At 45.8% G+C, this 26,728-nt stretch overlaps 1 protein-coding gene across 2 annotated transcripts in view; it reads right to left on the reverse strand.

Moving 5' to 3' along the window:
• LOC131923133 (aldehyde oxidase 4) overlaps positions 1-26,233 on the reverse strand; it is a 67,646-nt gene extending 41,413 nt beyond the window's left edge. For both annotated transcript variants that reach the window (XM_059278048.1, XM_059278049.1), the window contains exons 1-11: positions 26,110-26,233; positions 22,638-22,691; positions 22,322-22,325; positions 17,233-17,329; positions 14,453-14,561; positions 12,150-12,276; positions 7,541-7,602; positions 3,755-3,838; positions 2,960-3,040; positions 1,096-1,240; positions 725-817 (exon numbers count right to left, since the gene is read on the reverse strand). In XM_059278048.1, the coding sequence (XP_059134031.1) occupies positions 725-817; positions 1,096-1,240; positions 2,960-3,040; positions 3,755-3,838; positions 7,541-7,602; positions 12,150-12,276; positions 14,453-14,561; positions 17,233-17,329; positions 22,322-22,325; positions 22,638-22,691; positions 26,110-26,163 (910 nt within the window). In that variant the 5' untranslated portion in view covers positions 26,164-26,233. The remainder of the gene's footprint in view (positions 1-724; positions 818-1,095; positions 1,241-2,959; positions 3,041-3,754; positions 3,839-7,540; positions 7,603-12,149; positions 12,277-14,452; positions 14,562-17,232; positions 17,330-22,321; positions 22,326-22,637; positions 22,692-26,109) is intronic.
• Between the last annotated feature and the right edge of the window lie 495 nt (positions 26,234-26,728).

Consider the following 26,728-nt stretch of genomic DNA (forward strand, 5'->3'; position numbering starts at 1 on the left):
TCCCATCATCTAATATTATCTATTCAAATACATTGTTTGGGTATTGGTGGTGGGATGACTCAGAGAGTCTTGTTCGTGCATTATCAGCAAAAAGAAGCCAAGCTCTAGGCCTGACTTGGGAGTCTGGGGAGATTTGTTTAGGTCCTTTGATTCTGAATCTTCCATAGGACATTGGAGACTCCAAGGTATGAGCTAGGTCTGTCTCCTAGGGCTGTCCTAAAAAAATCAAAGAGACAGGACATGCGAAAACACCTGGCAACTCGTTGAAAGAAAGAAAGAAAGAAAGAAAGAAAGAAAGAAAGAAAGAAAGAAAGAAAGAAAGTTGCTCATAGTTGCATTTTAAATCTTGTGGCTAAGATCATGTCCGTGTCCATGTGTGCACGCGCACACACACACACACACACACACACAAACACACGAGTACACGTGTGTGAGATGAGCCTCAGGAAAGAAGACGTCCTAAGGGTTGATTGGACCAATCTTCCTGTACTTGGCCGACCTCTTCAGCTCTTGGTCATCTTCTTGCTATCATGGCTTTGATGACAATGGGATGCTCAGGGACACAGTCAGTGAGACAACCTGAAGATGCTTATAGTGAACGCATAGTACACACCCAGTTGCTTTGAATGAATGAGCGAAGTCAGGGCTTCTGGGAGGTGTCACTGACTGCCATCAGAGCCCCACCGAGCCAAGGCTGATGCCTTACTTGAACCAAGATGCTTACCTTTGTCTGTGCTTTCCACAAAGTTCAGTTCTGGAAGCCCAAGCGGGGATATAAAAACTGGATGGAATTCGCCTTTAAATTTAATACTGGGTCCTTAAGGAGAAAAACAGGAAGCAGTTAGAAAGAGAACGATGGGTTACTGGTATGACAGAGTGAAACTATCACGTATACAACTTACTTGCAAAAGAAAAAAAAAAGAAAGAAACAATTCTAAAGGACCCCGGTCCCATGAGTAGAAATGAGCTGGGTTTATAGAGAGCTGGGAGGTGGGAGTGGGGGTGTGGGGGTGTGTGGGGAGATGTGTGTGTGTGGTGGGGTAGGGGAGCTTTGGTTACCTGATCTGAAGGAAAACACATGCAAATAACACATACCCACTGCGGTGTTCCCCATGACAAGTGGGGCTTTGGGGTAGCTGGCTTTGAGTTCCAGAAGGTCTTTCAAGGTCACAGGCATGAACCAAGTGGTCCTCACCCCTTGGAATGTCAGCCTCCTCTTATGTGGATCTTCGGCCATTCTCTGCATAAAGGCAAAGCCACTGTACTTTCTGGGTATCCATATGGTCCACGGGTCATTTTAGCTTTCTCAGGGGTCAGCAAGGGGTGGACTAAACTACCAGAAGATGAGCCCATCTTCTGCTAGGTGTCCACAGGGACAGTGTTTATACTTGTGAAGTGACTGTCTGAAGAGACACACGGGGCAGTGCAAGTGCCTTGATCTCTTCTAGTTCCGTCCCACTGTCGGAGAATTAGAATTTCCACAGGAAACAGCCCCTGAGGAAGAACTGGGTTCTCACGAGACTTCCCTGCATGGCCCTGCTAACTCGGCTCACCCCCAGATCTATGTGTGACAGGTCCTGGCAGCATATAAATGGTACCATTGCCACAGGCATGGTGGAGAGAGGCTGAGAATGTTTCCCCCTCAGTTCCGGGGGAAACTGTAGGTGAATCTGTTTCCTGGCGGCTGCCTCCCGGCTCTTCAGTAAAGCGGTGAGCAGTGGACTGGAGAGAGTGTTAACTGTCCTCAGAGACACACCCTCAGGCTCAAACACTGACTACAGGAAACATTGTTACCCAACACTATTCCCTTACAAATTTAAAAATCACTTATTTGTTTGTCTATTTGTGTGTGTGTGTGTGTGTGTGTGTGTGTGTGTGTGTGTGTGTGTTGTGTCTATGTGTGTGTGTGTGTGTGTGTGTGTTGTGTCTATGTGTGTGTATAAGGAAATTTTTTTTTCACGACCTTGCTTATATCTATCTAGTATATACCTATCTATATTTAGGCAAACAACTTTAAAATAATGACTCACAGAGGACACAGATGGCTGCCCCCCATACTTCTTGGTCTGTGTAGAGGGACACAATCAACCAGTGCCCTGTCCAGGGCTCTTGGCTTTTCTTTTAAATTTATTTATTTATGTATTTATTTATTATTTTTGGTGGTGAGGTTGGCAAGGGCAGAGGGCAGACACGAGGGGATGGGAAGATAAGTGGGATTGGAATGTAGGATGTGAAGTCCACAAAGAATTAACACAAGTTAAAAAAAAGAAGAAAAACAACAACCTCCCCTTGACATGCTGCAAGCCAACCCAATATAGACAATCTCTTCACTGAAACTCTTTTCCCAGGTGATACTAGGTCAAATCAAGTTGTCAATTAAAGCTAATCATTCCATGATCCATCAGAAAAAAAAATACTGACACATAGCCAAGGTGTCCAAGTATGGCACTGGGTTCTGAGAAGCCACGGGAATTCTCTCTCTCCTACCATGCTTTCTCCAGGCCACAGTTGTAGAACAGAGTCCAGACATACCACAATGTGAACGTTCTTTTCTTTTCCTTTTTTTCTTTACTAGACTGAACCAATGGTTAACTGTAAGAACAGTCCAATTCCATTGTTCTAAGTATCTTTTTATTGTCACTTTACTGTTTTATAAATCGGCTTTAAGATACCTGTGAGTACCTGTATGACCTTCCATGACTCATCTACACTCTGACCTCAGCATCTTTAGGTGAAAGGGATTTATAGCCAATGGGACTCTGAGGTCCTGGCAGCTCCACTCTTTCTTGAGCTCTGATTTGATTACCTATTGAAAGGACTGAACAAGTCCCGAAAAAGGACTCCATCACGGTGGACACACTCCCATCTTCTTAATAGCTAGAGCTTTGCGGTTCTATAGTGTAGTACAGAAAGGCATGTGCCACATCGTATATGAAACCACAAAAGCAGAGCAACTTACGATCAGTTCAGGAGGGAATATAGGTTCCTGGGATGGATCCAGGGGCTGGAACTCATCTTCATCATACAGTTTGGTACACATCTCAACAAAACACAACACAACACCAACAGAACGTCAGAGTTACCACAACACAACACCAACAGAACGTCAGAGTTACCGAGAGACACACAGCAATATTCAAGGGTGGTGTTCCTCCTGACACCCCAATACAAAGCAAGATATTGGAGTCACAGGACCCCCTCATACAGACTTCTCCTGTCACTTCCAGGACTGAGGGGTGGTGTCCTTAGCACATGGACAAGACTCTGGACTTCCCAGCTGTCAGAGCTGAGCATAGATGTCTGCACTGGGTCTCCTGTATTATTATATTTTTTATGAACACAAAGGTGCCTAAGGTGGTTAATATTGATTATCAACTCAACAGGCTCTAGAATCTACCAGAAGACAAACCTCCAACCATGTCTGTGAGGGAGAGTCTAGACCCGGTTAACTGGGTGGAAAGACCTCCACCGAATGTGAGTGGCACTGTCCCATGGGCCTGGACTGAATGGAAGGGAGAGAGCTGAGTACAGCACCCATCTGTCTGTGTGGATGCAGTGTGACCAGGCGTCTTCTGTTCCTGCCGCCATGCCGTCCCTCCATGGTGCCCTGCTCTCTCCAATTGAGACTTTTAGTGACATGAATGTTGCTTATTTTTGCCTTGTAATGACTGACGAGAATAGATAGATACATTTGGATTTTTGTTAACATTTTTTTGAGTCAATCCCAATTGGAGTGGGAAAACCAGACACTTACTTTTTCCTCTCTGCTCACAAAAGACTTTTCATCTGGATCCATGCAGCATTTTCCAGATCCTTTCATTTGGCAAACAGTAGCTCCCTTGGGAAGTAATGCAATTTAAGTCAGCTTCGTGGTCAGGTCTCTGAACACGCTGCCTGAGGTCCCCATATCTATAACTCCACCAAATGGACCTGTGGACTCCTCACTTCCAGTTTTGGCTGAATGGAAGGAGACCCCTGCAGGATTCATGTCTCATCAAGCTACTGATTCTCCTGCTCCCAGTAAAACAGGTAGCAAGACCTGGGAATGGCAGGCACACGCTTGTAGTCCCAGTACTTGGGAAGTAGAGGCAGGAGGATTAGGAGTTCAAGGCCATCTTTAGATAAGTTGGAGGCAAGCCTGGGCTCTATGAAACCCTGTCTCAAAAACAAAAAAACCCAAACAAATCAAAACAAATAAACAAAAACAAGAAAAGGGGCTGGAATCTATGTGGCTCAACAGGTAAGCTGATGTGTAAGCGCCTTGGTAAGATGCCTCACGTCACAGACAACAATAAAAATGCTTTAAACCTCTACATGAGTTCGGGAGGTTAGGTAACAAGCTCTCCCTACTACTGAACGATTAGAGAAAAATAAAGGGGACGTGCAACTGTGCTCCCAGTGGGGACTTACAAACTGTCACTCGGCTCAGGGGAAGAAGACACATGGGATTGGAGTCCACGGGATCAGTCACCGGGGCTTCCCACAGGAAGTGAGAAACATGGAGGGTACTTATACTATGGTGGTTAACCCAAGTATTGAGGCTATCGTGAATTATTTGAAGGATTCAAATTGCTAATCATTTAATTATAATTTTCAGGGTATTTCATGTGGAACCAAAAGATAAACTTTTGGGCCTGAATTTGTCAGTTGCTGTGACCATCAGTTCCTTTTCCTCCTCCTTGTCCGCCTGTTCCTCTTCCTCCTTTTCTAGTTTTTCTAATGCCCCAGTGAGAGAAGGCCTCACACTATAGCCCGGGCTGACCTGGAAGTGATTCACTGTATAGGCTGGGTGGCCTTGGACTTCTGGCAGGTCTCCTGCCTTAGCCTCCCAAGCACTGGGATAACAAGTGTGTACCACAATGCCCAGTTTCACTTATTATTGCCATCTTCTGTGTAAACAGTGCCAAGGGCATGTGGCAATTTGGAGGCAATAGATGTCATATTTAAAATCAAGAGTCGAGCTCCTGGTTTAGCATGTACTGGCCAGGCTGGGCTTGTTAAACTGGAATAATAAAGCCCATCTCAAACAGTTTTGTTACACTTAATGATGGGAAAATCTCACATTTGTCTGACACACAAACCTGCTGTGAAACTTATAGTTGGTATTTTGAACTCCAAGGCCATTTCTATAGAATTAATTAGGGCTTTGAATACTGTAAACTGTGGGTAGTAAAGGAACTAATTCTTTGTATTTTTGTTTACATCTTTACATAGACTTTTATCTACAAAGAAGACCATATAGTTTTAGGCTGGACAATGTGAAGAAGGTGTTGTTTCTGTAGGTCAAATGGTAAAACATTGGTCACTATTATGACTTACCATAAATAGTATCTTAGGAATTAAAATGAAATAGCCTGTAGTTTGTAAAACTTCCTGAAAATTTTTAGTAGTAGCATAAAAATATAACTTTCTAAGGTTGTTTTAATTTTTTTTTTAAAAAAAGATTTATTTATTTATTATGTATACAGTGTTCTGCCTGCATGTATGCCTGAAGGCCAGAAAAGGGCACCAGATCTCATTATAGATGGTTGTGAGCCACCATGTGGTTGCTGGGAATTGAACTCAGGACCTCTGGAAGAGCAGCCAGTGCTCTTAACCACTGAGCCATCTCTCCAGTCCTGGTTGTTTTAATTTTTATTTTTAGACAAGGTCTCTAGCATTTCTGAATGGCCCAGAACTGGCTGTGTAGCCAAGGACTTCTGATCCCCCTGCCTCTCCTACCTGAATGCTTGGATTACAAGCACACGCTGTCACACCTTCTTCATGTGGTGCTCGGGCTTCGTGCATGCTAGGCAAGCACTCTACCAGTTAAACTACGCCCTGGCTCCTCAAAAGTTTACAGTATTTGGAATGAACTGGTGTACTTTGAATTATTTTCGGTCAACAAAAATGATACAAAAGTTAATTTTTATCATGAAAAGTGGACCCTTTATGTTTCAAGATGTCTGCCCCTGTATGCACTAATCATATCTTCCAACTTTCTCTGTTCTTAGCTTTCAAGGTGACCTGGTTCCTGGCTTACTGCAGTCTCTGCTACCTGGTGGTTAGATCTGGTTAGGACCGGCAAGCTCCATCTTGGAAGCTGTCTTTCTGTCCCCCGCTGTGCCCCCCTGACCATTGTGAACATCCCCTTCTGCGGTAACTCAGGCTTTCCTCCCCCCACTGTGTCCTCCAGGCTCATCTTTCCCAGGGCAGGAACTTCACTTCCCTGGGAAGCTCTGTGCTCGCTGCGTCCTCGGGCTGGGGAACAATGTCTGTGTGTTGGCCAACAGCTTCGAGTCTAAACTCTGTAGCCCCAGGCGGTATACGTTCTTTCAGTTCTGAAACCTCCACCACACAACTTCTCTCCTTCTTCCTTTTCATTTCCACTCTGAGCCTTGGATGTTGGGCGTCTTTTTCTACGTCAACCAGTTCTCTTCCTTGTAATTTTTCTACTGTTCTTTCTCCAGCAATTCATATCTGTAATTTCTTTCATAATCTAGCTCAAAGTTCCCATTCTCTGAGAAATTCTCTGCCTTTTCCTTTCCCTCAACTCTCTTCAGTCAGTGTTCCTTCAATCTGTATGCCTGGTGGATATAGTAAGCATTTAATACTCGTCTTTCTTTCCTCCCCCTGGCCTTTCCTTTTCTACACTGGGGATTGAACTTTGGGTCTCATGTGTGCTAGTGAGTGCTCCATCTCTGGGCCACACCCCAGGCTGCTTTTTGACTTGAGGCAGGGCCTCACTAGGTGGCCCAGGCTGCTCTTGAACACCTTCTATATTCCAGGGCGTCTTGAACTTGACATTCTCCATCCCTAGCCTCAGTTTTGTGCCATAAAACTAGCTACTTTTTATTTTATTTTATTTTATTATTTCTACACTTCACTTTCTTCATTTATCGGAGTGGTAGAATAAATTTTATAATTCTCATAAAAGTGTCAGATTTGAAGAAATAAACAAGATAGATGCTAAGGGCTTACTTATAAAAACACAACAGTGTGCTATTATACTCGTGAACTCAGAGTGACTGCCTGCACAAAACTGAGTCCACCAACACCGCACTGGGGAAGAGGTAGGGGTTCCTGACACTTCATCCCTTCCCGAGGAGCTGCAGGCTATTATGTTTGCTGAGGGAGGGGAGTCGTATTCCTCAGTAGTGGAGCCACCAGCAAGCTCCCCTTGCTCAAGTGAATAACCCCCACCCACATTCATGTAAGCAACCCTAATTAAAATGCAGGGCAGGATGGGGGACAGAGAAAAAGACATGAAGTTAGGAGGGGGACCTGTTGGGAAGAAGAAGGGGTTTAGTGTGGGTGGGGGGCAGGAAGAGAGGGTAATGGGGGGATCACAATCAAAGGACATTACATACGGGTATAAAATTGTGAAATAATAAATACAAATAAAAAAATATAAACAGTAGGTGTCTGGCAATCCTCAATGGTTAGAATGGGTAATATCGGGGTTCACTTCTAGGGATAGTGAGTAAAATAGGTTATTTTATGTAAAAGTCCATTCACAAATTAAGTTAACAGAATATTAGCCTACAACATTTTAACTTACCGGTGAGAACGTTTTCCCACTTTCTACAATTGGTCGGTATCCAGTACATCGGCACAAGTTACCTGATTAATAAGAAATGAATCAAGTCTTAAAGTCTCATCCAGAAATAGACGGCACAGCTATGCTTAGTGTTTTCAGCAAAATAGGCAAGCTTATTTTTGCTCTGAAACCCAGTAAGATTCTTTGAAAAAACACTTCCCTGGGAGATGTTCTTCAACAGCAGGCCATGTGATTACAGTTTTTGGTTTTTTTCCGAAACACTAGAGAAATCGTCACATTTCCCAACCAACTCTTCCTGTCTATCTCATGCCTATACCCTAAACAGAATACATTTCCTCTGCCAGCAGGTTCGATCATGATAAGCAGTCTCCCTACAGATGCAAAGCAATGGAGTCAGCAGATCCTGAACTGGAGCCTCCAAACTGTGAGCCAAAACATACCCGTTCTCTTCATAAGTTAATTACCTCAGGCATTTTGTCATAGTAATGGAAAGTTGCCTAACACAGGGACCATTCTTGAAGGTCTCTGATTCTGTTCTCCAGGGGAATACTTCAGGCAGGACTGTTTCACTGATTGCCTGGATTCTGCAATAGGTATGTTGGGTCATTTGTGAATTCACCTTAGTTTACTTGTTGGATCATAAGCTGGAGATTGCCTTGGATGTTCTTGAGCCCACTTGTGAAGGCACGGTCTGTATTCAATATGTAGCTGATACTGTTCAGTCAGTCAACATTTTCAAATAATGGTTGAAAGTAGGAGGGAAACCGCTGTCCATAAAAAAGTGTATGAATCCAGGTGTGGTGGCAAATGCCTTTGATCCCAGCACTCAGAAGGCAGAGGCCAGCCTGGTCTACACATTGAGTTTCAGGACAGCCAGACGCTATATAATGAGATCCTGTCTCAAAATTTTGAAAATACATTGTGCAAATTTTACAATCAGTTTGAATGGTAATTATGAAGAGGTCTGACTAACATTGGGAGATTCTCATACTGTTGAAATCATGCATAGAAAACCACACATAAAACAGATATACGTACTCAAACCAAACAAACAAAAATCTGAGCCTAAAAGATGGACAAAGGAGAGAAGTCTCTGACAGTAATTGTCTGTTAGTGGGAGAATTATGCATGAGTTTTTCTTTGCCTTTTAATTTTGGGGACATTTTCCCAATAGAAGACATTGTAATTACACTCAAAAGAACACTTCAAATTATTAAGTTCCATTTCAATTTTACAAGTTCAGAGCACTGTGCCTATGGACTGGGTGTCCTTAAACACCCGACAGAAAAGTGTGTGGAGAAATGATGCTGGTGAGCCGTGTGGAAATGGGTTCTGGGGGAGTGCCTTCCCGCTTATTAAAATGGGGCCAGCTCAGGAATATACATATGCAAGAAGGGCTGCAGATTCCGTGATCTTCCTTTTTGGTAAGAGGGAGAGAAGAACCATAAACGGATCTAAACTTAGAATTTATCTTCATTGTGGAGCCGAGACAGGATGTCAAAAACATAGTCAGGGGGCATAAGTTAGAAGGTTAGGAAGGCAAGGAACTCCTTCCTTCATAAAGAGAGATGAGGCAAACATAAGATCTAGCATGAGTCAGGATCAGGGGTTTTGTTTTGGGCCACAGTCTTAAGTCTACAGTACCACAGAGAAACCCCGAAGGGGGAGCCCCAGGAGGATCCCAAAGAAGAGCCCCAGGAGGACCCCAGGAAGACATAACAGCTGGTAGGTTTCTTATACCTCGGTGGACGGCCACATACCTGTTTGGGGGGGGATTATTGATAACAATAAAAAGAGCATATGTAAGGTTAGGAGGGGGAGGGCACTAGGGGAGTTGAAAGTAGTGGTGGGTGGATATGATCAATATATGCTGTATAAACATACGAAAAATTTAAATAATAGAAAATATTAAATAAAAAAATTGGCATGTCTGTATTTTATAATAATATACAGCCAAAAGGAAATGTATACATATGTATTTCAATATCTTAAAGACATCCCCAAGATAATTGTACCAATGATAGTATTTCTTCTAATTCTAAAGGGAAAAGGTGGAAATTAAAAAAATCTCACTCCCTTAGTCTTGAAGGGCCAAGACTAACTTCAATGAAGCAGTGGTTTATACAGTCGCTGATTTAGAAGTTGTGTGCTTACACTATTACATTTTGATTTGAAACAAATTTATTTATGTATTTATTTATATTTTCTGTGTATGAATGCTTTGTGTGTGTGGATGAATGTATGTATATATGCATGTATGTGTACTATGTGCATGCATAGTGCCGGCAGAGGCCAGAAGAGGTTTCAGATCCCCGGAACTAGAGTCGCACATAGTTGGCAGCTGTCACATGCTGCTGGGAACCAAGTCTAGATCCTCTGCCTGATCAGCAGGTATGTTGTGGAATGTTAGCTTAAGGTGTGTTACATTCATTTGTGCTGTAGAGTATTTGTTTAATGACGCAAAGATGTCTTGCATTCTTCTATGTTGCATTTGTTTAACTCTGTGAAGCCGTGTTACTTTGCCTGCCTAAAACACCCGATGGTCTAATAAAGAGCTGAACTAGAGGTGACGGAGAGGCAGGGGCTTCAAGGCAGAGAGAATAAATAGGAGGAGAAATCTAGGCTGGAGAGAGGGAGGAGCGGAAAAAAGAGAAGGAGAGAGGACGCCAGGGGCCAGCCACCCAGCCACCCAGCCACGGAACCACCGAGGAAGAAGGAAAGGAAGCTGTATAGAATAGAGAGAGGTAAAAGCCCAGAGGCAAAAGCTAGACGAGATAATTTAAGAAGAGCTGGCAAGAAACAAGTCAAGCTAAGGCTGGGCATTCATAAGTTAAAATAAGTCTCCATGTATTTATTTGGGAGCTGGGTGGTGGGCCCCCTAAGAGTAAAAAAAAAAAAAAAAATCCACTGCACTGGTATCCTGAACCACTGAGCCATCTCTCTAGCCCCTACACTCACTACATTTTGTTTTGACTTTTTTAGACAGGCCCCCTCTCACGATCTCTCCTCTGCCTCTCACTCGGTAGCTGGTGTTTTCCTGCTTCAGCCTTACAGGTATGCACCACCACACCTCTTAACTGCATTGCTTTGAACTGCACTGTATACTATTGTTTTTCTGGGACTGTGAGCATGAATGCTATCAGTGTGGCCAACACTTACAATTTTAGAAAGAGTACAAGTAAATGCTTTGTGAGTCAAATATACTCTTCAAGCTATCAACTCAGAATAAGATTATCTACCTCTTGGATAGTGTCTGCTCTCTCCCACCCTCAGTGCTGAGGACAGCATGTAGAGCTAGGCAGGTGTACCCCGACACCCTCAGTGCTGAGGACAGCATGTAGAGCTAGGCAGGTGTACCCCTAAAGTCCTCAGTGCTGAGGACAGCATGTAGAGCTAGGTAGGTGTACCCCTAAAACCCTCAGTGCTGAGGACAACACACAGCTAGGTACATAGTACCCTGACATCTTCAGTGTTGAGGACAGCACACGGCTAGGCAGGTGTACCCCTAAAACTCTCAGTGCTGAGGACAGCACACAGATCTAGGCCGGTGTACCCCTAAAACTCTCAGTGCTGAGGACAGCACACAGATCTAGGCAGGTGTACCCCGACACCCTCAGCTGATTTTCCGTCTTTTTAATGTTGGCCATCATGTGAATTATAGTCAGGAATCATGAAGGCTATAGTCCATCTCTATCTGACTGCCTGTACCCAGGAAAAAAGTCAAAACGCCAAGTCCAAGATCTCTGATTCTCAAAGCTCTTAGTACTCATTGTGTTACTCATTACTTTACTGAACAACAAAAAGATTACTGGTTACTTAATCAGTTCAGACTTGGTTAAAATTACAACCCAAACTACAGGCCACAGCAGTTTACTGAAAATTTTGAATGAAGCTGTTGAGAGAAGATATGAAGGAACACTTATACTCCAATTCCGAAACCATTTAAGTTGAACTTTGACCTAGCTTTCTTCTGCATCTTTTTTTTTTTAAAATCATAATTGAGTTTCTGCCTGTTCTGTTTGTGGAACGGGACAAGGAGTTTCCTTTAATATCTCTTAGTTGAATCAACACTATTAATACTTTAGATTTCATACCCCTAAACTAGAAAGGTTTGTGATAGAAACTACGTTTGTTAACATGTCTTTCTAGATACAAAGTCAGAATTTTTACACTTAGATTTATCAGTATTTTTGTAGGAATTGAATTGCTCACTGTTTGCTTATGATAACCTTTTGTTTCTGAGGGCCCCCAACCAGCCAGCACATAAAGATATGCAGTACCCCAAAATCTTTCCTCCTTTCTTCGTAGGAGTAATTTTAGTAAGTAATATTAGTGAATGATTTAGACTCACTAATTAAAATGCAAACAGTACACTCTTATTATTATTATTCCACTCTGTCCAAATTTCCGTGTTTGGAAAAGGCTGTATTAGCATTAGCGTAGGCGTGAAAGCGTCAGTAAAGGAAAAGTCTTATGATGAAGCCAGTATTGTCTCAACTCCCAGCCTCAGGGCTGCAGAACCAAGACAGCATCTGTTTGCCCCAGTGTCTTTCTGAGGAGCTGGGCCATCCATCTTTAGCTCCCTGAGTCTTGCCCGCCAAAGCCTCACCTCCAAGTGCCTCAGTGATCTGATCAGGTGTCGGCTCTGGGTGGTTCCTGAGCAGCGTGTAGATGGACATCACCATGCCAGGGCTGCAGAATCCACACTGCGTGCCATGACACTTGGCAAGCCGTTCCTGAGAGACAAAGGCACACCATCAGTGCGTTAGACCTTTGGCCTTGCATGGTAGCCAGCAGCACAGAGTCTAAACTTTCTGAAAATAACTTCAGGAGAAACGCTTGCTTCTGGAGGAAGAAGATGAATTTCTTGAAGTCAGATTCATGTACTTATGCTTAAAAAAAAAAAAGGCCTAGTATCAGAGGCCTTCTCACGCCTGCTTTCTTTTTCCTTCCAGTTGCTCACTCACTCTGTCACTTTGGATGATGTATTCAACTTTTCTTCATTTTTACAATTAGGGTGATAATGGCCCACACTTTACAGGATAAATGAACATATGGGAATCATTCAGCAGGCTCTGGACAGGCATCTTCATGCTCTTTCCCATTTAGATTAGAGAATTTTTGGTGTACTAAATGTTACAATCTATATATTTAAAAAATTGAACATCTATTTTATATTGCGGGGCTAGTTACACATTTAAATCATGCAATTCAATCTTATACAGAGAAAACAGTGGGGAAAATGTCAATTTATTTGCTCTATACAGAATCCCTAAGCCAGGAAGCTGCAAATGGAACCAGGACTGCCAGTCCAGGCTGTCTGACACTCCACACTCACCCAGCTGGCTTGAGTATCATTCTAGTGCTCTCAAATCAACATTGCCCCCCGAAACATCATGGCTTCTTTAATGAAAGCCAAATGCTCTGTCTGTGGTTCCACTGAAGGGATAGACATTATTTTAGTTAGGGGACAACATGGCTGCATTGGATTTATGGCTACATGGCTGTCGTGTCTGCTCTGATAGATAGTCCAGACTGTAGAACCTGCTGGCATGTTGAACATCTGGCTCTCTTGGGGAGACAGAGGCCTTCATGCGCAACTCCTTTACCAAATTTTATTGCATGAGTACTTCCACTACCATGGCAAGTACAGTTTATAAAAACCAGGGTACTTTAAGGGAGTCTAGTTTAATTTGACTATGGATATGTTTAAAGACAATCAGCAGAAACCTACAAATTTAATAGGCTTTTGCGAGCTGGGGCAAGCTTGCTCCAGGGCACCGTTGAACAAATGTGACTCGTGTCCCATCAAGACTTAGGAGAGTTAAATCTACTAAACACAGAAGGTGAATGCTGGGTAAATCTACAGAACACAGCTATTTGAGCTAATGGCTGAAAGATATGAACAGGTCTCTGTCAGGAGTAGCGGGCAGTCAATGAAGCCGCCGTGTTCCAGCTACAGCCTTTCAAGGAAGGAGTCCTAAGGGAAAGACTCTTCATCTTTCTCTTTCTACATCCTGCCTTTAAAGTTCACCCAGCAGGAGTTCCTGCTCAGTCATAAGAAAACTGCCGCCCTTTCTGTGAAGAGCCCTCCAGACTTGAACAACCACCCTGCTGCATTTTAATTGTAGCCAGTATTTGGGGGATTTTTCCGGAGCCTTCACACACACAGCTAAACTCTCCTCAGCACCCCACACACTGGAACAGTGAGAAATGAAGAAGTCTATTTTCTATAAACTTTGGTTTTCTACCTCGTTTTCTTCTTGAGTAAGACTGTCCTTGTCTGTTAGTTACTGGCCAGAACAGAGCTGAGAAGGTCTCTCGGGTTAAGATGTCTTTACAGTTGATGACAGCATCTTGAAGAGATGTCTGAAAAAGATTCCTAGCTATGAAGCACTGACTCTTCCAAAACAAGAATGTAGAAGCTTAAAGGGTTTCCAGCTTGGAGAGCTCGGGAGAGCACACCAGACTATGGGCCATGCCTGTTCCAGCTTGGAGAGCTCGGGAGAGCACACCAGACTATGGGCCATGCCTGTTCCAGCTTGGAGAGCTTGGGAGAACACACCAGACTATGGGCCATGCCTGTTCCAGCTTGGAGAGCTTGGGAGAACACACCAGACTATGGACCATGTCTGTTCCAGCTTGGTGAGCTCGGGAGAGCACACCAGACTATGGGACATGCCTGTAACAACTTCGAGAACTTGGGAGAGCACACCAGACTATGGGCCATGTCTGTTTTAGCTTGGAGAGCTTGGGAGAGCACACCAGACTATGAGCTTGGGGACCTCAGAAGAACACACCAGACTGTTATGGGCCATGACTGTTCCAGCTTGGAGACCTTCAGAGAACACACTAGACTATTACGGGTCATGCCTGTTCCAGCATCTGGTCCCCATCACATTGTGATCTTACCTGCACGGGGTGAATCCTCTTTTTGATGCTTCCCACACCTTCCACTGTGGTAACGGCTGCCCCATGGAGAGAACAGATGGGCACCAGGCATGCTGTTGCTGGGTAGTGGCTGTGATGGGCTTATGTAAAGAGAACACACTGAAATCACAGGGAATGGGTGACAAAGAGTAGGGTGTTCTTTCAGTCCCAGAGAATGACAAGGTTGTATTTCCTCAACTGTGGCGAAGATGACCTATACAACCGTAGACTTCTGGCCATGCCTGAGAAAGACCTTACATATGATAAGTGGAGGAAGCAAAGGAGGGGCACGTTCCTTCTGGACTCCTAAGGGACCTTCCTTCACCTCTTATTTTATTATTTTCTCCTTTGAAGGCAAGTAAGGAAGTGTTCCTCTTTGGATCATAAATGTCCCTGAAGGCCTCAGCCCTACACAAAGAACTACAGGCAGCTAAGGATGATGGGAGTGACAGAAAATAGTCTTCCTCAGGGAAGAACACAGCAGTTGGTTATCCAATACCAAATGGTCAGCCCTGGAAACGCACGAACCAACTGAACAGGTTATAGTCGGGAATTCATATGTGTCTATCTTTCTCCCTGCGTTTCTCCCTTCTTGTTTTAGTGTGTGTGTGTGTGTGTGTGTGTGTGTGTGTGTGTGTGTGTGTGTGTATGTGCACATGTACATACATGCATATAACAGCAATTAATGAAAAAAGAGGCCATGAATTTGAAAGAAGGCACAGCGAGACATTTGGGAGGATCTGAAGGGAGGAAAGGGAAGGGGAAATGATGTAATTATATTGTAATCTCAAGAATAAAATAAAAAGGAAATGTCCCCATAGGCTCATGTTCTGAGCACTTGCTCCCTAGCTGCTGGTGTCATTTGTGGGGCTAAGGAGCCTGTGTGTAGGTGACGGTGGTGGAAGCAGGTCTAGGGAGTGTGCCTAAAGGTGACAGCCTGGCACCGGGTTCATCGATGGCCTCTGCCATGGAGTGAACTTTGCCTCTTGTTCCCTCTGCCACAGATGGAGGTGCCATGCTCCTCCTCTCTCACTAGGGGACTGAAGTCTCCCGGAACTCAGGGCCTGTTGGAGCCCACAGAGGTTTCCTAGTGAGATCTGAGCTGGCTTTACCAGCAGGGCTGCATAAGAGGATGATTGGACCACAGGCCTGGGGACCAGTGTTTGGAAGGATCTGTACTTGGTTTGTGTCTAGCAAGGGGGAGGTCTTTTGCCTCGCCCCCTGGCATTGTTATAATAAAGTTTTGAATAAAGTTCTGGGTCAGTGGATAAGGATTTAGGCCCTCCCGAGGCTATCCTGTGTTTCTGTCTTTCCTCTCATCGTCTAGGTATCTTTTTCTATCTAAATATTTCTCACTTCTCCCTCCTTAAGAATTCCCTGGTCATTAAAACATTATGGATAGAATGTCTCTATCTGTAAGTTGTTCTGATCCGTATCTTGGTCACAGCAATGAAAAGTAACTACTACAAGAGACCAGGAAAGTTGGACTTGAACACCAAGCAGTTTAGCCCATGATCCTCCAACCATGGGATGCTTCCAAGAACAGGAATATTCTTATATCCTGGTCCAATTAAGTTAGAATCTCTGGGCTGAGATGAGCTAGTCACTGGTTAGGCTCTTTAGATGATGTTACTGTTTCAGCACAATTATCTTTCATCCCTTCCTTCTCTCTTTTCTTCCTTTTCTTTAGTGTGTATGTATGTATGACTGTGTGTGTGTAAGAGAGAGAGTATACATATACGTGTGTGTCAGTATGTATGTGTGTAAGTGTATGTATACATGTATGCAGAGGTGTGGGTGTGTATGTATGTGTGTATATGAGTGGATATGTGTGTATGTACATGTGTATGTATGTGAGTGAGTATGAGGGCATGTTTGTGAGTGTGTGTGTGTGTGTGTGTGTGTGTGTGTACACGTGCACACACATCTTTCTTTGCCCGTCTCCCTTTCTGTTTTCTGACAGTGTCCCATGCCTCTGTTCTCAAGCTCTTGCTGCCTTTCGGATGGTCTGGCTGAGAACCTGCATCCACCACTAAGAAGTTCATGAAACTTAATTTTTTTTTGCTGCTCTTTCTCAGTTTTAAATGTGGGTGACAGTCACACCCTCGTGAGGTTGTTTGGAGAACTAAATTTGATGACATACCTAATATGTAAGCATTTCCAACAGTGCAGGACATTCAGTAAGCATCCAGTAGATGCTGCTGATTGTATCAGCACATTGTTATTTTTGCTTCTCGCCTCCTCAGCTTTTCCTCTTCCAAGTTCTATAGTTTGTGAATGGTACCGCCCACGTGTCATCCATGGCAAAACCCTGGCACTTGCACTAGACAGCTCCGCCTTCACCTCCACATTCCGCCAGAGAGCAGATTTGCGTTTTAAGGTCAAGGTGAGGCAGTTGGATTTGAGCAATCACTCATCCTCCTGGGAAAATGACTCTCAGTGTATGCCAAGGCCTAAAGCTCACCACGACTGTAACTGCATTAGCCGTTCTTGCAGACCCTTCTCTGAACCCCCTGTTCAAAAGCAAAGGGACTATTTTACAGCAACAGAGAACCGAGCCCCGAGAGCTCAGAACACGGGACAAATAAGTCCTGCTGGGCAGAACATTTGTGGGAAAGAGATGGAGGCAGGGTGAGCATGTTGGAGACTTGGGGACAGGAGGGAAGGGCGCATAGTTTCAGGGAAAGCCAAGTCTTCATCGGCGAGGCCCCTCGCCCTTCCCAGATGTGCCCAGAGCATGGCCAAGGCAGTGCAAAGGATACTGGATCTTCTTGCTCTTGGGATCGTATCGTGACACCATCACTGTGCAGGCCCCGCAGCCTCCGCTCCCACAGCCATACTTAGTGCCTGTGAGACGGACTGGAAGGAGGAGAGTCAAGGAAAAGGGACCCAAGTGGCTTTAGTTGTTACCTTTCTCTCCCTCGGGTGCCTATAACAAGCGGCGTGCTCTGGAGTCTCGGACCGCGCTGGTCACAGCTTCTTGGTGAAAGGGTTGGTTCAAGTTGCCGCTTACATCTCAGCTCACTGATGAAGGCCGAGGAGGGGCTGTTCAAGAGACACAGCAGCTTTCTGAAAACTGGGTCCCCCGGCATTTCTGAACGTAAGAATTTCCAGTTCAGCTGGAAGGCGATGAAATAGTCATCGGGGAGCCAGCTCGGTGGTAGAGTGCTTACCTCCCGAAGCCTCGGGTTCTATCTCTGGCCCCCGAAACAACACTAACCAATAAAAAAAGAACTAGCAGATGCTGGATATTGTGATTTATACTCATTATTACTGGGATTTGGGAGTTTGAGGCAGGAGGGTTGCTGCAACAGCCTGGGTAACATAGGGAAATCTATCCAGTGGGTATCGGGCAGTGCCTTGCAGTCAAAGCACGGATATTTCTGCAGTGAGCCATGCTTACACTCTTCCTGAGTAGGACGCACAGATTACACGAGTCTCCTGTGATCAGCTTAGGGTTTGCACCCAAATGCAGTGTGGAAAAACTCACGACCTCTACAGAATTCAGAACTGTGGGTAATGGAAGATGAATCCATATGGTGTCATTTCTTTGGATGTCACGGAAGGTGGTTTGTGTAAAATTCAGAGAAATCCTCCTGGGAGGCTTAATTTCCTCCAGTACAGCAGTATTTACTTTTGCTGTCTTGTGGAATTAGAAAACATCAACCTCAGGGCTGAGGCTACAGGACAGCAGCAGACCAGTTTTTGCCTAGCATGCGTGCAGCCCTGGACTCAGTCCCCAGTTTAGCAAATAACAATGATAACCTTGGCTCTTGGGTCGGTCCTATTGATATCATTATGGCAGAAATATCGCATATTTTCTCCAAGAGAGAACAAATGATATATTCAAATCCTCTCCTTTGGGTGCATCCAGGAGTCTATCAGAGTTGGCTTGGGACCTTTTCAGTCAAAAGGATTTCATGGGCGGAGCTCAGACTGGGGGGTTGAGTCATTTTCTTCCTGTAAATTGCTACCTTTGATGAAATGCTGCAGTCAGGAGACTTGTGGTTTTTGGAATCCCTAGCTGAGGAGTTCTTTGCAGCCTTTCCCAGAAGGCTTTGCACTTGAGACTCTGTTCTTTAATTCTGAGCCAGTTAGGGCAGCTCAGGGCTGAGACCGAGGGCTGAAGGTGGCGTGGGTCAGACCTTACAGCAGTCCAGTGAGTAGGGCACAAAAGGCAAGGAGTCGTTTGTTCCTGCTTTGGGAGTCTGGAAAACCCAAGTGCTGTCTGGCTGAAAGGCGGAGCTGAGCCTTCACTGGGTCAGCGTGTAACAGCAGAGCTGGACTGCGTGTTTTAGCTGTCCCAAGTAAAACATGGACGCCTGATTCCTCTAACCCCTTTGCCCTCTGGACAGCTACCAGCCAGTTTCAAGACTCCCTGCCCTCACAGAAAGCCACCATTGGTTCCTTATGAACTCTATGAGCTCATCTTGGGGCTCATCATTAGACAGTGTGGCCAGATCAACTCAGGACCCTCAGTTAAATCTGAACTTCAACTAAACAACTGATAATGATGTAGGATGAGTATGTCCTGGGCAATCTCAAATTTGACGAGCTGTGCTTTGTTTTTATAAATGCTGAATACAGAAACATGACTCAGGCTGAGTAGAAACAGTATGTTGTAAGTTTGTTTTTTGGTTCTTTGCATAGAGGAGATTTCTCACTGCCCCCAAGCTGAACAGCCCTGCAGCATTCTTAGAAGTTGCCTTAGACTAACCAGACAGACAACACATACCGGGGACATGCCACCAGAGCCAGACCCGGTCCTTTTCTCTAAGGCTCTCACTGATTATTTGGTCTTTGTTTTCCATCACATCTCTCCATCCTCACCTTCAGCGCCTCACATTTGCCAACAAAAACTTTATTTCTCCAAAACATGATAGTCCTTTGCCTCTGGCCCCATGCCTCTGATTGGAACACCCTTGGCTCCAACACTTCAGCTTTTGCGGGAAAGTTGTACTCAACCCTTATCTCACCCTCTCTCTCCATGTCTGGCTGGGCATCCTTTCCTGTGCTTTACAACATGGCTCCAGTCACACACCCCCCCCCCCCCCCCCCCCCGCCCGCCCCCGTGTGCCGGGTATGGCCGTCCCCTTCACTACGATGAGCCAAAGGCAGTGCCTGTCTAGCTTCTGGATACTCAGTGCTTCAAAAAATTTGTTATCTAAATAAATTCAGACTGAGGTTTTTCTTTTTGTTTTTAAGATAGGGTCTCTATGGTTCAGGCTGGCCTCAAATTCACTATGTAGTTTGGGAGGACCCTGAACGTCTGACCCTCCCGCATACCTTTAGTGTGCTGGGATTACAGTGTGTACCATCACACTTGGTCTCTGTGGTGTCAGGAACTGAACCCGAGGCTTCATGAATGCTAAGGCAAGTACCCCACCAACTAGTGATTCCTCAGCCTCTTGAATGGGTAAGAGTTATTTGGAAAATTACAGAGCTGGATGCTGGGTGTGAGGAGGACGAGTGTTTGGGAATGCTTCTGAGTTATCCATGTCCACAGTTTTAGCCCAGAGCTAAGATCCCACAGAGATGAACTCACTCTGACATTCTGCATCCTCTGCCTCGGCAGATCTGGGCAGGCCAGTGGGGGATGGGTATGGTGACTCTGGGGGGACAAAGGCCACCACAGCTCCTGACTTTGTGCGTGGAGGAGGTGGAACAGTAGACGGGAGATGCTATGATCACGGTGATCTGGGCATGATACCTAAGCCAGGGCCTAAGTCAGCAGTAAATTGGGGTTCTGTGGGGCCTGATAGTTCTGCAATATGAAAAGCACAATATAAGGAAAGATTATAAACCAAAAAAAAAATATGAATGTAAACATAGGACCAGGACCTGGGGAGGGCCTGCAGGAGTCCCATGAACATGCTTTAGGTTGGCACTGTTGCTAGCAGAGCCAAGCATTCCTTCCTTCCTGTAACCATTCATCAGAAGCACCACCAGGGAACAGGTTAGAGTAACACCCTCACCCTGTTCTAGAACTCTTGACTCTAATCAAAAGTTGGGGCCTAGAGCTCCGGAGAGCCTCATTTATCCAGAACGGTGTGTTCATATTAGTTACCATCGAGCATCGTGCAGAAGGAGCATTGGGAATCTGGGGGTCAGGGGTTTCACCTAGGGTTGGTTCTGGCCATGGTTACCTGGGCACCTGAATTTTCAGCTTATTCCTGATGTTGCTTCCTTTTGGGAAATCTAGAGAGGCACGGCAGAATGTGTGTGGACTTTAGAGGTGATGGGCTTTGCCGACCAATGGTGAGATTTTGTAGTGGGGCAGAGGGGAGCTAGTGGGATGGAGAGGAGGGTTTAGGCTGTGTGGACTGAGTGGGAGAGGGACCCTAGGCAGTATGGTCCTCATCAGGAGGGGGCTGTAAAATGATGATACAGGAAGTTAGATTGTAAGGCTCGAATAGAGAGAGGGAGTCTGGAGAGAAAAATTCGGCATCAGGGACAGGCTATTTCTAGAACACCTTCGTCAAGGTAAGCAATGAAGTGTTATTTGAGGCCTGTTAATTGGGAGGTGGGGAGGCAGACGGAGAAAGGACAGTATCTTGCTCACCACTGAATCCCAGTTGCCTGACCACAGAGCCCAGTGTGTCTCTGTGTGTCCACGTGGAAGCCAGAGGCCAACCTCAGTGTCATTCCACAGGCACAGTCCGTTTGAGGAAGGGACGATCTCTCACTAGTCTGGCACCGGACAAGTAGGCTGTCCATGCGTTCCAGGCATCTTCTGGTCCCTGCCTCCCCAGTGTGCCACTCCTGGTGTTTTTAATGCTTTTTTAAAGTGTTGAACTCACGTCCTTGTAAGACAAATACATTATTGACTGAGCTGTGCCCCTTGCCCCAGTGAGGACGTATTTTTAACTTTAAAAAGTATTATAGTCTGACGGGAAGAATGGGACGGACCACCCTGTACTTCCATGACCCAGCTCTCCTGGATTGATGACGTCCACATGGCTATAGCAGGCTGTAGTGTGACACTAAAACCAGAGCTTGGGCTGGAGAGATGGTCACTGGGTAAAGGAGCCTGCTACTGAGCCTGAATCTGATGCTGATGCTGATGCCCGGAGCTCATGCGGTAGGAGCAGAGAACTGACTCCTTCAAGTTGTCCTCTCTCTCTCTCTCTCTCTCTCTCTCTCTCTCTCTCTCTCTCTCTCTCTCTCTCCAAATGTGGAAAAAAGAGCCCAAACTCAGGAACTTAGCAGTGGTTCCATATTGGTAACTGGGGGACAGCTTATGCAGAGCCCACCTGTTACACATTTACACGCCTGTGTGTGCAGTCCTGTGCAAGCTCACGTAGAGATTCTGTGACCACAGCCCCACGGTCACTAGCCAGTGCTGGTCCCTCACTGTCGCACTCAGACACAAGAGACACTTCTTGGAGAACGGTTTACCAGCATCTGATGGAAACCTTGGAGGAAAGGAAAATCGAGCCCAGACAGAAAAAAAGAATAAGAAGATCAGAGGTGAAAATCTGAGAGGACATCGATGACACGTCAGGATTTTGAAATATATTTATAAAAATTTGTTTTCTCTGCTAAGAATTACGCAAGGGTGTAGGAGGAGTCAGCTAAAAAGTCCTGTGGGGACACCATTATCAGGGACACACGCCCTGAACATTTGGCAGGGCACAAGTTTGCCTAGAGATGTTTAATCACTGGAATGCGTACGGCCTCAGAAGCCGTGAAGTTGCTGCCAGAGTAAACACTCACACTCCACTGGAGGGTTCTCTCAGTTTTGCTCGGGTGAAAATACAATAAATCAAATATGAACCCATAAATCCATTATACATCCATACAGCCATTCTCGGAACTCCAACTAGACACCACAAATGGAACACAAGTCACTTACCTAGAATGAATGCAGGTGACTTTTCTTATTACTCTTTAAAAGATTTATTTTTATTAATTGTATTTATGTGTCTGTGTCTATATGAATGTGTGCTGTGTTTTTGTGCGTGCGTGCAAAAGAGGGCATCTTCTCCCTCTGGTGCTGGATATGTGAATCACCAGGTGGTTGTGAGCGGTCTGATGGGGGTGTTGGGACTTGAACTCAGTTCTTGTGGAGGAACGGTAACTGCTCTCACCCCCGAGGCACCACCCCGCCAGCCCTTCTGATCATGTCTCCCCATTTTCTCCCCATTTGCAGTCAAAGGATATGAACTTTCCTCACGTAGAACAGCAGGCTGACTTCGGGGTCAGCCCTCTTCTCTATGACCTACATTGGGAAAGAAGAGGGGGTTGAGGAAGATGTCGTCATGGCTTACAGCAATCCAAGTCTTTGGAGGGCATGTTTATAATATGGGTGGCTTTACAAAAACCTCTTATTAGTGATTCTTGAACCCAAAAGTCTGAAGAACTAGTGAAGCTTTATTTCAGTGTCTGAATTTTCTATCATCTATGACAAGCATTTACTCTTGACTTCCTCGGGAAAGATTGAAGGGGAATCAGACACACAGAAATGACTCTGATAATTCATAGCCATAGAAAGTTGTAAAAGTATGTTAGCCAGAGAGGATGTTCCTTAGCACCAGGGCCTTCGCTTCCCAGCTCTACCAGTACGTGAGGGAAAGCCAAGTGGCACCCATCACGGCTCTCCCCTCACCTGAGCGCCACGTGTTACTGGAGTTGGCACAGAGGGAAGCCCGCTGCCCTGGGGACCTGGAGGAACCCAGCCAGTCTCTCTGCTGGGACAGCCAGGCGAGATGGGGAAAGCAAGTCGGAATGCCCTGACCCGGAAGTAGAGCAGCGCGGAACCCAGACACGGAGGGCATGGTCCTCCACCGTGCTTTGTGTTCACATGGCCTTTGTGCAAGGCAAACGGACTATGGATGTCTTCGATCCTCACCGCCCATTTGCAGTTCTCTTCTAAAGCCCTCAGAGACCAAGGCAGAGATCAGCCCAACATCCACACTACAGACTGTGTGTGTGTGTGTGTGTGTGTGTGTGTGTGTGTGTGTGTGTGTGTGTGTGTAGGGGCCTAAGAGCAGAGGCACTACAGAGGCGGAGCATCCGGATCTCATGTTCTTTAACACCCTAACTCTGAGACCAGGGAGATGATTGACAAGCTGGGAACAAGACAGCAACAGGGGCTGACAACCGGAAGAACTCTGCAGATCCTTCCTCCTGTTTCCTCTGTCCCTAGATCCAGGCCCGATGACACTTAAGGCTTGGATTGCCTGCTACAGCATTCCTGGTAAATACTGTACTTTCCGTCCTCACATCAGCAGGCCTCCGATTGCCACACTGCTGTCCCCGTCAGTAACGCCTGTCTCAGGTCCAGTGAGCACCGAGTGTGGCAGGGCTCCAAAAGAACAGTGGGATTTGCTTTGGAGCGGTTACAGCCTGCCTGCTGCAAAGCAGAAGTCCAGCAGCCAGCGTCCCCAGCCACTTAAAAAGATCTCGGGAACTGTGAGAAGGAACAAAACCCTTCTCAGGAAGCACAGGAAAGGGGAGCAAGCTCATCGATAATCACCAGTGTGTATATAAAAACAACAACGGAGCCGGGTGGTGGTGGCGCACGCCTTTAATCCCAGCACTCCAGGCGGATCTCTGTGAGTTCAAGGCCAGCCTGGGCTACATAATGAGTTCCAGGACAGGCACCAAAACTACACAGAGAAACCCTGTCTCGAAAAACAAAACAAACAAACAAATAAATAAAAAAACCAACAACGACAGGAAGAGTAGCAAAATGCAGGACGTCAGCCTGTAGCAAGCACCTGCATGCCAGATATCGATGAAACAGATATTTTCACGGAGAAAGCGCTTGGCATTCTGCCCACTGTGGAGAATGCAGCCTGTACTGTATTTTGGCAAGCCACCAGGGTGATCTATGAAATAGCCTTGCTGTGATTTCACAGTCACCCAGCAGCTCTCTGCTGAGGAGTCTATGGAAGGGTGTTCATCCAGCGTTGGGGGAGGGAGGGCTTTGGGGGGAACAGAAAGGTGTCTGTGCCTCCAACAGTAGGACAAGCCCACGACAGATAAGCTCACTTTAGAAAGCCATGCACTGATGAGGCAAATTTTCACAGAGGAATGTGTACAAATCCAAGACCAGTGCTGAGTTCCCCAAACCAAACCAAACCAAACCAAACCAAACCAAACCAAACCAAACCAAACCAAACCAGAGGAGGTTTGCATTTCATGCCGCTGTTTTCACAAATCCAGAAGCCAGGCATTCATGCACCACAAATATGGCCTCTGCCTCAAGGGAACACCTGTACTTCGAAGTGGGCACATGAGAAGCAGATGGGAAAGATACAGGTTTGAAATGGTCAGGAAAGCATAAGGGGGAGGCACAGAAGAAACAAGAGTGTTGACACAGGAAACAGAAGCGGAGCCTTGGGGAGTCTGTGGGGTGGTGGGCACTCATGGACACTGTGCCTCAGTCAACTTGAGCCCTCGGTCTAAAGAAAGGAGCCAGTTGTGGCCATGACACCCTCTTCAGGGTTGTGTAGATTGTCCCCTTTTGTGGCATCTATAATTTTTCCGAGAAATACACAGGATAAAATGAGCTAACAGCTCTTACACTTCAGATATGAATTCAAGAGACTGGAAACTGGTGTTGGGGAGCGTGGAAGCGAGCATGTTAGCACTGAGACATTAAACAACATTGAAGGACAAGTCAACAAAAGCCATTTCCCCACCCACAGACCGCAGCCCTGCCACCCTTAGCTGGTCACTCGGCCGCTTCTTGGCTGATGTCCTGGGCTCTTTCTGGTCATTCCAGATTGCCATTAAAAAACTCAGCAACTGCCGGGTGGCAGTGGTGGCGTACACCTTTAACCCCAGCACTCGGGAGGCAGAGGCAGGCAGATCTCTGTGAGTTGGAGGTCAGCCTGGTCTACAGAGCGAGATCCAGGACAGGCTCCAAAGCTGCACAGAGAAACCCTGTCTCGAAAAACCAAAACAACAACAACAACAACCCCCCCCAAAAAAACAAAACCCATAAACAGACAAAAAAACACTCAGCAACACAGCACCAGCGAGGTTTGGGAAACAAGAACCATAACAAATTCCTAAAAAGTTTAATTTAATTTTCCTTGTTAATTGCCACACACAAGTAAATATGAATTCTGACTATAAAGCCCTCCAAACTTCCCATGTGCTAGTTTTCACCTTAAGAACAAAGTTGAGAACATCTTCTGGCCCTGTCCTCTGCAGAGGCTGCCTACCCACTGCATCGCCTGCCAGAGGTGGTGCTTCTGCCTCCGGGGTGATGATGGGCTAGGCTGAGGGAATTGCTATCGTATGAGAGTCCTTGGCTGTGGTTACCTTCGGGGTCCTGCCTCTTCCCTGTGTAAAGGACATTAGTGAACTCAGGCGGCCCTCATATCCAGCCAACACGAAGGGATGTCAGCCGCTCATACCCTGCAGCGTGAAGCTGCCCTGTCAGAATTTGTGCTTGTCACCGTAAACGAATAAAAGGTTCTTTTTCTTACCGACTCCAAGTGAGCATGGAAAGCAAGCAGACACCCCACGCTTTCATAATTTGATGCCAAAAATGGAGATAATGACTCATGTTTAAATTTGTACCCCTACTAAAGAGATAAGGAGATGCACCACAGTGAAGAAGAAGAAGTCAGACTTTTGCTATCTGTGAAGGAAAATCCACATTAGTCATGCCAGAAACTCACCTTCCTTCCGTTCACAAAAAAAATCAGCTCATCAGGATCGGAAACGGAGGGCATCGTGTCAACGGAAAACCAAAACCACAAAAAGGAGACAGTTTCCTGCCGGCAAATCTACCTATCTGTCTGTCTCAGGCACACCAGAGCAGGAGCTTGCGTGTGCTGGAGCAGTGCAAGTCGGCAGTGCAGCCCAACGCTGGTGATTTATAGTCCTGCTGGCAGCCCTGCCTGCCTGCCTGGCCCACAGGGCTTGGCAACTCTTGGCAGCATTTGGTTCTCTGTCTGGCATGAGTGAGTCAAGAATTCCCGTGGCTGCTTGAAGTGACTGGTTTATCCATGGTGGGTTTGGACTCGGGCTAATCTATGAGAGGTGACTTTTAATTCAACGCTAACAATGGCCCTTAGAAAACTAACCAGCCTATCAACCAATACCATGCTGCCCGCACTAGGGAGACTGATCCCTTCTCCCGGTTTTTCTTGTGTTTGACTGCAAAGGGAGAGTCTCTCGTGACTGTGATGAAAGACCTCAAGTGCAGCTTTAATTTTCTTATTAATTCACTTTATGTGTATGCGTATTTTGTCTGCATGTGTGTCTGACGTGTGTGTGTGTGTGTGTGTGTGTGTG

Source organism: Peromyscus eremicus, chromosome 13 (assembly GCF_949786415.1).
Source record: "Peromyscus eremicus chromosome 13, PerEre_H2_v1, whole genome shotgun sequence".
NCBI classification, from domain to species: domain Eukaryota; kingdom Metazoa; phylum Chordata; class Mammalia; order Rodentia; family Cricetidae; genus Peromyscus; species Peromyscus eremicus.